Source organism: Xiphophorus hellerii, chromosome 9 (assembly GCF_003331165.1).
Source record: "Xiphophorus hellerii strain 12219 chromosome 9, Xiphophorus_hellerii-4.1, whole genome shotgun sequence".
Lineage (NCBI taxonomy): Eukaryota > Metazoa > Chordata > Actinopteri > Cyprinodontiformes > Poeciliidae > Xiphophorus > Xiphophorus hellerii.
Window position 1 is genome coordinate 27,614,058 of NC_045680.1, and position 13,363 is coordinate 27,627,420.

A 13,363-nucleotide genomic window follows, 5' to 3' on the forward strand; every position below is an offset into this window, starting at 1 on the left:
AGAGACATTGCAGCATTTCATTTCCATTTGGGATCAATGAAGTATTTTTGAATTTGTATTGAATTTGAAAACCAGGTCATTTTCCCCTCCAACTCATAACTGTGAGGTGTTTAGTGCTGGTCTATCACATCAAATATGTGACTGCACTATATTACAACCACATTTATTGTATTGTGTGAAATACAATTCAACCACACATTGAAACACATATTGAAACATATGTTTCATATAGAAATACAACATATTGACTTCTTCCATGTTGCCAATGTAGACCATTGCTGTTCTAGAAGCAGCTTCGTTGAGATTTTATAATCAAGTGGAACATTTTTCAATCTTATCATTTTTGTCTAAACACCTCTGGTTGGCTCTCATCTTTTTCATGCCAAAATGTACCAGTACAAAAATAATTGGCAGCTTTGGAACTGAAAGCAGACCCAAAATGAAACTCCACACACCAACAACAGAGACACAGCTGATGCTCAAAGTCTCGTTCCTAACAAACAGGAGGCCGTTCAGCAGCTGTCTGTTACCGTTCTGGTTTATAGGAGCTGCTTTTGAAGAACCTGAGTTTAGAGAAGATGTCTGTTATTGATTGACGTGCTCCTCCAAATCCTGACAAGGACCCCTAATGGAGACCACCTGCTGCTCTGAAACACAACAAATTGTGTTCAAGCCAAGTCTGGGGCCTCAGGTTTGAGTCCAGGCGCTGCAGCAGCAAGCTTCCAGGACCGGTGGCTGCTTGGAGCGTCTGCAGCCTCTCAGACTTCTGTGGATTTCAAAGAAGTACTTTTATCTCCACAAGCTCTTAGTAAAGTAAAAGATTGTATGTGATCATTCTGAATAAAAAAGAGATCATGATAAGCTAAAATATTTCTGGATATTCATAATGGACATATTTGAAGAAATGTTGTTTTTTTTTTTTGCAAGTGATTTTTGGCTCATTTTTAATGAGAATAAAAATCCATCAACTAAAAATGTCCTTCAATTTCTAAAAGCACTCTAAACAGCGGGGACCTGCTGTTAAACAGCATAATGTGTTATTAAATCAACATAATCATAATGTTTGATACAAAGCCTCAAACTACATATGGATAATGTTAGAAAGCGGAATAGAATCTTCTGTTATTGGCACATTTATTGCTTTATGGAAAAAAATTGAACAGCTTATAATGTGAAATGTTTGCTCTAACACAGATGGCCTGCAAATTCAGTGGTTCTAGCAAGTCTTTTATTGCCTTCAATAAGAAGCAAACTGTGGTATCAAAGTCCTTATTCTGGTGCATAAACTGGAAAAAGATGGTGGTATGGTTAAGTTGGCACATTAGTCTTGGAGGTAAATGTGGAACTTAAACTCTGAAGCATAACACGACTACTGCATGTGCACTGAAGTCATACACTACACCCAAAAAGATGAAAACTGGAATGGATAATATATGCAAGCAGAGTGACAGACTGTGGATTTTATGAATCAATCATTTGACAGGCAAAACCTCATTGTAGTTGCAAAGCCTGCTGTAATCTGTCTGTTTTATGTGTTTGTTTCCTGAGAGTTAAGGTCTTGATTTAGTTCCATGTTGTTTTTGTATAACTCCATATTGATCTTCCTTGTAAGAGCCAAAAATGTTAGCTTGTAACATTGTTTATTATTGTGTATGCCTTTTGCATATTTAGATATTTCTTAACAATAAGATTCTATTTTAGTATGTTTTTCTAGAAAAGCGGCACCTAATGGACATAATTGAAAATATATAAAAAGTGCTGTGTCACGTTAGTTCAGAAAGGAAATTGAATGCGGTGTGTTTAACGGAGCTCTACTCAGTTTTTTGACCGTTAAATGTGGAATGCTGTGCAAGATTAAAGAATCCTTTGTAATATCTGCTCAAAGAAAAGTAAAGTTCGTCGTTCGTCACTTTGTGTGGATTTTGTAAGCACTTCTTTAATTGACTAAGAGATGCACAAGAGCATATCGTGGGACAGAAACGCATCAGCTGAGAGCCAAGCTAATAAACATCAACAAAAGAAAACTGAAGCTTGTTGAACAATATAGTGGCTTTACACTAAAACGAATAAGCAGCCACTACACTCCTCACATGTGCTACACTCTCCTACTGCAATCATTTCAACTTACAAAGTGAAACGATTGCTTTATAAAATCAGCCTTCCATCACCTGAAGAACATCTCCAGGATTAAAGGACTTAATGTCTCGGGAGGATCTACAGAAACTCATCCACTCATGTCTTTAGTCACATTGATTACTACAGCAGTGTCTTCTCAGGCCTGGATAAAAATCCAACCCTCCAGCTACAGCTGATCCAGAACGCTGCTGTTGATGTTCTGACTAAAACCAGGAAGATAGAGCACATCGCCCAGTTCTAAAGTCCTTCCACTGACAGAATAGACTTTGAAATCCTGTTGTTAGTTTATAAATCACTGAACGGTTACAATACATTAAAGATCTGCTGTTGTTGGATCAACCTTCCAGACCTCTCAGGTCTTCTGGTTCTGCTCTGCATCCAGAACCAGAACCAAACATGAAGAAGCAGCATTCAGCTTATATGCACCACAAATCTGGAACAAACTTTCCGAAAACTGCACAACAGCTGAAACATGGAGTTCCTTTAAATCTAGACTAAAACCACCACCTGTTTAGAATTACTTTTGTACCATAATAAATGGAGCACTGACCATAATATTCAACATGTATGAATTCACAAGCAATGCTTTAATCTCTTCATCACATTTCACCTTTTTTTCACTGTAACATACAGTATCTGCCTCAAACATGTGAAGTTGGAACTTGATAAAATGACAGAATGAACCATCACCCCCTACATTACCAAACCTTTTACATTATTGCAACGTATACTAGACTTTGTTGGGACAAAGTGAACTATTACAGCGAAGTGTTAAATATGTTGCAGTGCCTTGGATCTGCTTTGCCAGAGGGGAATCTGAACTACGAGAGATTCATTTTTAATCGCACTTCAGAAGCCTTTGCTGTCCCAATTACATTTGACTAGTACAGTCAAAATAAATATTGACATTAACATCAGTTGAGTCCAGTAGCACCTGGCTGGAATAGGTTGGAGTTAGTTTAGCTGGTGTGCTACTGGGGGTTATGCATGGTCTGCCCTACATAACATCTAGAGCTAAACTTGTGGGTTTATAAATGTAACACCAGAAAGTGAAAGTCTATGCAGAAAAGGTTTTGTGGTTCATTCTGATCCCACTGACACTTTCATTAATATGAATATTTGCTCTTTTGCTTTTATACATTCCGAACTAGTAACATTCTTTTGCAGGTTAAATATAGGTTTTGCAATTTGTACTGTTTCAAAGAAATGCATGAGCTGTTGTGAAAATGTTAGTAGCAATGAAGTGACACCTAGAAGTCTGCAGAACTTCATACATTATGTACATTATGGCACAATTGGTGAAGGCAGATATAAGGAAGAGCCAAAATGCTAAAGGTGAAGAGGCATGTCCAAGATTTCTTTAAAATTTAAGGCTTGACTGGGACATAAACATCAGTTTACTCCAACTAAAGATGTAAACGCACAAGAATCCCACACAAGACCAAGGCACGACTAGAACTTAAATACTATGTCAGACAGGTGAGAAGGACAACTGATGAAAAACATGAACATAAGACAAAGGAGGCTGAGCTGAGGAACTTAGAGAAAGCAGACTGGACAGAGAGTACAGAAAAAAATTCAGACAAGAAAGCAAATCTGACAATCAGTATAACATGCACTAACTGAACTTTATTGAGGAGATTACTAACTCTATAGATAAAAAGAGATTTGCTGTATGTGTATTAATAGATCTCAAAAGAGGATTTGATACTATAAATAACAGTTTAATCAGCGCTCAGCGCAGCAGCGTTGTTTCAGCGTTCTCAACATGTGTCTACCAAAATTGAGATTAAAGGATAATTAAACAGACTACTACTACTTGACCTTTGGAATGTCAAGAAGAAGCTTTGAGAGTGTACAGATAGACTAAAGCTTAAATTTAAAGGAATTACAAAAAAAGAAAAACAATAAAGAGTTTATCCAAAGAGAAAACCACTAAATAAAAATCCAAACAACAAAGGTTGAAATCGTTTGTCCCGGGTCTGGTGTTGCATTCAGCAGGTGGATTCCTCTCAAACAAAATGATGAGATTTTGATCATAGTTCTACGTCAATAGTAGCAGCTTTCAGAACTTTGGATCAAGTAGCAGTAGAGAATTGGACAGGCTGACTCCTGCTCTAGTGTTACGGACATGGTTACTCTTCTCAGATTGACATTCAGGAACATTCTTAGCTGTAATCTACACAGCAGCAAAAAATGCTCAAACCTGTTTTTAATCAGCTAATCAAATACATGTGGTTCATATGAAAACAGTAAGGGTGTGCTTTCTTTTTTACATGCAACATTCCCCAATCTGTTTCTGTAAATCTGAGGCTGGCTTTTGACGAATTTACATTCTGGTAAACATCATAACCCCAAAAACTGAATATTGATGCTCTTTTTTTAAACATTATTGTGCACATTGCTCCACAAATCATCAACTCAACGCCCTTCACTGAAGCTTACAGATTATAAATACACAATGAATTCTGTATTCATGTTGGTTCAAACACAGCTCAGGTTTTCCAAGTAAACAGTTTAATGATTGTTCAGCATCCCAACACCAATTGTTCCAACTCTGTGAAGGAATAGTAATGTCCTTTATAAATGAACGTGATTAAGCCTTAATGGCTTCCAAGCATGATGAAGCAGCTAATTTTAGTTTGGATGCTAATGGAAGTAGGGGGACAATTAACATGTCTATTACTGCCATAAACAGTGAATAACAATGAAAAGCAGACACCATTTATTGTCAAAGCATCCAGCAGAAAAGCAGATCGCTTTAAGAGCCGCAGGAGGAGGAGAGAGCCAGTGTGAATGCTAAAATCAAACACAGCAGGGGTTTACTGTCACAAAACCCTCCACAACTACAGCATCAGACAAGGAGGTTCCCGCCGACAGTCAAGGTCAGCTGGACTCTAAATGTAATTTCATTTCATTTATAGTGTTTATTTTTTAACTGTGTAGTTTGACCTAAGCAAATTAATCAGCTGATCTGGATCAGAGCCAATGAATTAATAACAGCTGTTCTGCCCCGAGGAGCTCCTGCCAAGAAATGCAGTAAAAAAAAAAAAAAAAAAAAAATCTAATGTTTCTCAGCATAAAACTTGACTTGTTTTCTTTATTTAATCAGAACTTCTAAAAATGCACGTAACTCTGTGAAGCTCCAGTATGTGTTTTATTGTTCCTATTCTGCTCCAGATGTAAAACAATCAGAGGGAGGGTTAAATCACAACTACTCCCCCACATCATTTTACTGAGACAGAGATAAAATTACCAGGGAGGGCTGCACCATCATTTCTTTATCATGATGGTGCAGCAAAGCTGGACTGTAATTTCGAGTTTCTTCCCCCAAGTCAGTTGAATCCTGTGTGGCTTACGTACTTTTCCTCTTAATTACATACGGGCGAGAGGGGAGACTGCAGACGTTTTAGAATCAGGACTAGAGTTCAAACAAAGAGTTATTATGCAAAACCCTATTTGTTTAGCTCTTATCTTTTAATATACTGAATTTCATGAGCAGAAAGAATCCTGCTGCAGCAGTGTAACTGACTGAGCTGGATTCAATGTCACAATTTAGGTTTTATTCGACAAAACACAGAGAGACACTTTAAAAGGATGAGGTTATGTATAAAAAACAAAAGACAGATACATTCATATGGACTTTGATCCAACAAAGGAGCTGCTGGTCACAAAAGCAGTAATGCATAAGTTACCATGGTGATTTATCCTGTGCAGCTAGCCTGCTCCAGACCAGGCTCGAAACCAGGCTTAGTTAAGCCTGGAGCCTCATCTGTTCACCTTGCATTAAAGTACTGAACTGCTAATTCAGTTTGGTATTCAGTCAAGTACTATTATGTTAAAATCATGATGGTAGAAATTACAATTATCAATTTTAAAACAATCAATGTAGGCTATGTTACACCTGCCATACGTCATCCATCCAGGACGCATTGCACCGTAAACAACATGGTGATGTTGTAAGCTGTCTAGAATGAACATCCGTTCAAAGCTGTGAGTTTCCCTGCCCTCAGGGTCAAATGCTCTGATGGATTAAATTTAATCTCTTATCAAAATTAATTCAAACACAAAGTTTACCATTTGAAACTCTATGGATTCTGTATAACGTCAACTAGCATATTTAGCTGAAAACAAAATATTTGCTAAATTTCAGTCAGAATTTTTTTTTTTCTTTTTGTTCATTCACTAATAGTGACTTCACTATTAGTGACTTAGTAACTTCACTAAGTTAAGTTATTAGTGAAGTTATTAATAACTTCACTTATGTCATGAGGTGTGGTGCGGGTTGGTGAGGCAGATGCTGTAGACCCAGGTAAGATGAATATGATGATGATTTTAATTATAAATAAGTCCAGCAACAAGAAGCAGGCACAAGGAAACACTGACGAAACATAGACGAGGACCCGACGAGGAACAAGGAACACAGGTGGAGTTAAATACACAGGAGGGTAATCACAGAGACGAGACACACCTGGGAACAATCAAGGGGAGGAAAGGACAACGAAGAGACTTAAGGACACAAAAAACTCTAAATGAACACAGAAAACACAGATCCTGACAGTACCCCCCCCTCAAGGGCGGCTACCAGACGCCCAAAAAAAAACCCACAACAAAGGTGGGCGGAGGGGCGCCGGATGGGGGGCCAGAGTCCAGAAAAAACAAAAACACAACAAGGGTGGGCGGAGGGGCGCTGGACGGGGGGCCAGAGTCCAGAAAAACAAAAAACAACCCACCATCGTGGGCGGAAACACAAGAGGGGCCAAGAGTCCAAAAACAAACAAAAAACTACCCACAGGGTGGGCGGAGGCAAAGGAGGCAGGAACCACGGAGGTGGTCCAGCGGTCGTCCGCGGCGGCGGGAACCACGGAGGCGGTCCGGCGGCCGTCCGCGGCGCTGGAGGCGGGAACCACGGAGGCGGTCCGGCGGCCGTCCGCGGCGCTGGAGGCGGGAACCACGGAGGCGGTCCGGCGGCCGTCCGCGGCGCTGGAGGCGGGAACCACGGAGGCGGTCCCGGCGGCCGTCCGCGGCGCTGGAGGCGGGAACCACGGAGGCGGTCCGGCGGCCGTCCGCGGCGCTGGAGGCGGGAACCACGGAGGCCGTCCGGCGGCCTCCGCGGCGCTGGAGGCGGGAACCACGGAGGCCGTCCGGCGGCCGTCCGCGGCGCTGGAGGTGGCGATGAGTCCCGGGGGCCGCCCACAGACGGCGACGACGAGCCCCCCGAGGCAGGGTCTCTGGTGGAGCACAGGGGGTCTCGGTCGGAACGCTGGGTGGAACGCAGGGAGTCTCGGTCTCGGGTGGAACGCAGGGGGTCTCGGTCTCGGGTGGAACGCAGGGAGTCTCGGTCTCGGGTGGAACGCAGGGAGTCTCGGTCTCGGGTGGAACGCAGGGAGTCTCGGTCTCGGGTGGAACGCAGGGAGTCTCGGTCTCGGGTGGAACGCTGGAGGTCAGGGTCTCAGGAGGAACGCAGGAGGTCAGGGTCTCAGGAGGAACGCAGGAGGTCAGGGTCTCAGGAGGAACGCAGGAGGTCAGGGTCTCAGGAGGAACGCAGGAGGTCAGGGTCTCAGGAGGAACGCAGAGGGTCTCGGGAGTCGGGGTCTCGGAGGGAACGTAGAGGGTCTCGGGAGTCGGGGTCTCGGAAGGAACGTAGAGGGTCTGGGTCTCGGTAGGAACACAGGGAGTCTCTGGAGGAACACAGGGAGTCTGAGTCGGAGCGCTGGGGGTCTGGGTCTCGGAAGGAACACTGGGAGTCTCGGAAGGAACACTGGGAGTCTCGGAAGGAACGCCGGCTGGAACGCCGGCTGATTCGGCCTCGGGTGCGCCGGCTGGAACGCCGGCTGATTCGGCCTCGGGTGCGCCGCAGCGAAGCCTTGGAACCGGCCGCGGGGGCGAGCCGCAGCGAAGCCTTGGAACCGGCCGCGGGGGCGAGCCGCAGCGAAGCCTTGGAACCGGCCGCGGGGGCGAGCCGCAGCGAAGCCTTGGAACCGGCCGCGGGGGCGAGCCGCAGCGAAGCCTTGGAACCGGCCGCGGGGGCGAGCCGCAGCGAAGCCTTGGAACCGGCTGCGGGGGTGACAGCTCCGGAAGGCGACGAGGGGCCGGGTCCACCGGCGGCTCACGTCGCTGACCTCCCGGACGGAGGAATCGACGGGGGCCGTATCCGGGGGGTGCCAACACCAATCTCGTCCCCCGGAAAAGCTCCCGCTGTAGGTCGGCGAGAGCTTCCGCCAATGCCCTCTCCTCCCCGCTGGATCTCCGCCTCGGTCCGGTTTGCCTCTTAGGAGGGAACATTTTTAATCCAGCTGGATCCATATTAAGCTGCCTCACCGATCGGTTTGGTCGGGTCCTACTGTCATGAGGTGTGGTGCGGGTTGGTGAGGCAGACGCTGTAGACCCAGGTAAGATGAATATGATGATGATTTTAATTATAAATAAGTCCAGCAACAAGAAGCAGGCACAAGGAAACACTGACGAAACATAGACGAGGACCCGACGAGGAACAAGGAACACAGGTGGAGTTAAATACACAGGAGGGTAATCACAGAGACGAGACACACCTGGGAACAATCAAGGGGAGGACAGGACAACGAAGAGACTTAAGGACACAAAAAACTCTAAATGAACACAGAAAACACAGATCCTGACAACTTAGTGAAGTTATTAGTGAAGACACTAATAACTTCAAGTGTCTTCAAGTTATTAGACACTTGAAGGAGGTGCATTATTTTTTCAAACAATTGTACACAAATGTAGACGTGATGGAAATTCGCAACCATCCCACCCCTCAGGAAGGAGACGGGTTCTGGTCCAGGATGTGTAGATGGACACCAGAAAAACAGCCAAAGACCTTGTGAAAAAGCTGCTGAAGCTGGGGAGACAGAGTCATTATTCACAGTGAAATGTGTCCTGTACTGACATGGACTGGAAGGCAACTCAGTGAGGAGGAAACCATTACTCCAAAAAGAAACATAAAAAGTCAGATGAAAGTTTTCGAATGCACACAGGGACAGAGAACATTCCAGAGACGTGTTCTGTGGTCCGATGAAACTAACGTGGAACCGGTTGCTCGCTGGTTGAGCACCAGCCTCAACTGTGAGCCTATTTATATGAACTCATATAAATCGTCATCATAAATATCACAAGCGTAATGATCACTGCTCACATACATCTGAGGCTGCTTATTAGCCCCTTTTTTTCTTGCTGTTTCTCACAGACTAACATCCTGTTTTTCTGAATGTTGCTGGTAGCAGCTGGACAAACTGTTGCTGGGCAGCTGATTGGACCCAAACAGGTGTACCCTGAAAGAAGGTTGTGAAAAGCTGCATTCACCTCCCCCCACACTCCTGTCCTGCTTTCATTCAGCCGCTGTAACATCCTACCAATCAGAGTCCACAATATTGCTTTATCACCATATTCTGACAATAAAGAGTTTTGCATGCTAAACAGCTGACATTTAATAAAGGCCCATTTAATTATCTCTTTGATGGCAGACGACTGGAAGACCTTTTGAAATGAAGCCATGAATTTAAATAACTCCAGGGGATATATGACACACCATGTGACCGTTTCACTCTCCTTTATTTTGGCATTTAATAAATGACTCTCAAAAGAGAACAGTGAGACGAGGATATGTCAAGGAAGAATTCATTCAGATCTCTGTTTACAGCGTTTAATGTGCCCTGTAGGAGCACAGTCAAAATTAATTTTGTTATTTAAAACCAATTTATTCACTCAATAAAACCATCTGGCCTTAAGTGGAACACACTGACCAATCACCTAATTACTTCAGCTGACGACCTTTAGTCAAATTTACAAATCTGGCATTTCACTTATACATTCTAAACTCAAGAGTGCTTGACCTTCACTGGAACATAATTTGGAATGATATATGTGTCACACAATGGCTGTTTAATTGTTATTAATTGAGACTTTAAGAGAACGATTGGGCTAAACTGAATTAAATGAAAGAGCATATCATGTAGATCTGCTTGATTATACTTTGTAATAAATTGGATTTTCAGAACTGTCTGCCCTACTAATATTCTAGTCAGAAAATTTTGCCTTTAAGTTGTTGGGAACTGAAATCTATTGATGAGGAAACCGTGGCGGTGAACCTTTACTTTGACTATTTGTTGTTTTTAATCACCTTATGCAGGATTAATATCCCCCGTCTGGTTGACCATTCCACCAAGCACTGCCTCTGCACTGTAGTCCTTGTAGTGCAGATGTATCATAATTTTCTTTTGACTTTGTATGCTATTTAAACTTAGATTCAAAGAGTGCAACAAGCCCCTAAAATCTCTGGGATTCATTCACAAACCACTATAATGTCCATTGTTCATTCCTGCTTCTCCTTCATATCTGCAGCAGATTTACAAAGCAGGTTGCACTAAAAATAAAACGATGCCCATCATGTCCAGCAGATGGGAGCAATTTGCATGACTCTGCATCAATGTGCAGTAGCCCCCTCTTCACCTATAATCACAGGAGATCATTGAAATGGAGAAAAAACTGTTTTACTCCAAATGATTATATTTAGCAGAGAGGTCCACGTGATCAAAAGTCCTGAAAACTTTAAACCAACCTCTGCATGAAGGAATCACTTTAGAATGGTAGTTCTAATTCTAGAACTGACGCTGCAGATTGCAAAAGAATAAAGTGTCGCAATGATGCATCCTTTTTCAGATAGAAAAATAATCGACTAAAGTTAAAAATCTATTAGATAATATTTTACATGTAGTCCTTAGAAATATATTGTACTAACTTGCAATCATGCCAATTTCTTTGGTTCTTCTGTATTGCAGTGTAATCAAAAACCACTTTCAGAAAATTATTTTTGTGTGTGTGTCATTTCCATTAAAAAACAGCTCTGGCATTTGAGAACCAAAAGCTTTATCCATAAATACACAAACACTGGCAAACTATGGAATGTTGTCAAAGTTTGTCAGAACAGTAAAATGTTACTGGATATTTTGAAGTAGACATTCCGTTTATCTACTTTCAGAAATAGAAGCCCAGAACTTTATGAATTGATTGATTATTTAAATGAGACAATGCATAAGGGAGGTCCAGTGTTGTCATAAATTTCTGAAGTTCTGAATTTACTACTATTAGCAAAATTAGTATTTTGCTAAATATCAACTTGCCTGAAACACTTTAATGCAAGAATATTTAGTGCTATCCTGATTTGGATTATTAATTTGCAATTCTGATTAAATGTAACTTACAGTTTGCTTAATATTTGACTTGTCTGAATTGACAGCTGAGAAACTGTAATGTATTGAAAAACTATTTATTTCCAACAGGAACGTCACAGTCCAGCTGACCCCACAAAATAATAAATATATTAATCATGACCCCACAAAATAATAAATATATTAATCATGACCCCACAAAATAATAAATATATTAATCATGACCCCCCAAAATAATAAATATATTAATCATGTCTCCTGCAGACGACCTGCAGCACAATCTCAAACAGCCGACATGGATCCAAACTGTCTGACAGCTTTTAGAGGATTTCAGTTTATTCTAATAAAATTAATAGATTTAACAAATCCATTTTACAGGCTTCTCCCTTACTTTCCTTTTTGTTCTCCAGTGAACAACACTTTCACTGTGCAGTTGAAAGTGTTTTAGGAATGCATCCATTTTTCTTAAAGGCTGACTGGAAGAAAAACAACGAGCAAAACGTGTTTAAACTCCCACTGATGTGCTGCTGTGTATGAGTGACTCTTCAATAACAGAAATCCGAAGTTAATGAGATGAAGACGGGAAAAAAATACGTAGAGAAAAAGTTCCTTGCTAGTTTGCCAAAAACAACTTTAAAGTAATTTACAACTAATTATTTTCACCCTGTAGGAATCTTCTGAGCCATCGTGAATTATTAACTAAAGCAGAACATCTTAGATTTTGCACATAAAAAACCACGAAGCAAGATAAATTTTACTGAAAGCAAATAGTGGATCTTGTCATACTCTCAATTTTTTTTATACTAATATTGTGAGTGTTTAATATTTAATCCATTTTCCAAAATGAAAAAGCAGACAGCGTCTCAGGGTTGGTAGAAAACTGCTCAGCAGTAAACAGAATCTGACAGGAGCTTCCTCTGTCCAGTGTGTACCTGAACACTCCGGCCGGCGTCTGTGGCATGATGAAGCTTTTTTCCAGATCACGGAGCACATCGTTCAGCATGCGTACGTGGGAGGGGTCACGCTCTTTGGGGTCATTCGCCGGGCGCATGGCTTCGGACTGGAAGAACGCAGCGTGGTCTCTGAGAGCGGAGGCTGAGGACAGCAGGGGAGGCGATACCACATTCTTATCTGAGCAACAAGACGGAAAAAACACAACATTAAGATACCTCACCATGGCTTTCACATGTAAAAATCTTTTTATATGTATTTGATGTATAATATTCTAACAACCTTTTGTGCTCAAAAGAGTATTTTACTGCAATGGTTTCCCAACAAGTGGTCTCCTGTTTTTAGGTGGAGGAAGCTTATTTTGGAAAACAGCCCACTTGACTTATTGTCATGCTTTGTCCACTGATATCCTTGGATGGAAACCATTTTTGGACTACACCGAACAAGACGTGTCCACCATCTTGTGTTGTACATTTATTAACTCATAGACTTGGACTATAAAATGTTGAAAATGTATAAACCTCACGGTCAGATTTACAGGGTGCTGGCCGCAGGGCTGGAGTCAGTTTCTATTGGTAAAAAAGATTTTACCAATGCAAATTAAAGTACATTAATATGTACTCCTTTACATCAGCGGGCCTGATCTGATGCAGGTCTAAGCTGGTTGGTAGCTCCATGTTGTCCACAAAAAGTACCATAACTTCATATTTTTCAAATATTTGAGTTTTGTTCATTTTCATAAAATCCTAAAATATTTATACAATTCGCACTGATTCGGGCCAGGAGTTTTCAATAAAGTACAATGTTTGCAAAACACGCATTTCTTAAAAAAAACAACAAAAAAACACACAAATAAAAACAAAAACTAAAAATCTGTGGGGCCCCTAACAGTCGGGGCCCGGGGCTCCTGCCCTGTTGACCTTTTCTAATGTCTGACCCAGGAAAGCCAGGAAAGTTTTTTTGGTTTCTCCTTTAAACCGTGTTACTGAGCTTTTGTTTGGTGATGCATTTTGTTCTTAAAAATAAAAATTAATAAATATAGCTAAGAAAAAAATAAATATATAAATCTGAAAGATGTTGCACAGATT

General features: G+C 41.8%; 1 protein-coding gene across 3 annotated transcripts in view; it reads right to left on the bottom strand.

Moving 5' to 3' along the window:
- Nucleotides 1-13,363, bottom strand: part of naaladl2 (N-acetylated alpha-linked acidic dipeptidase like 2) — a 421,085-nt gene that overhangs the window by 7,364 nt on the left and 400,358 nt on the right. For all 3 annotated transcript variants that reach the window (XR_004340546.1, XM_032572669.1, XM_032572668.1), the window contains one exon: nucleotides 12,257-12,455. Coding sequence is in view for 2 of the 3 variants with exons in the window: in XM_032572669.1 (XP_032428560.1) it covers nucleotides 12,257-12,455 (199 nt within the window). In the remaining variant the exon portion in view is untranslated. The remainder of the gene's footprint in view (nucleotides 1-12,256; nucleotides 12,456-13,363) is intronic.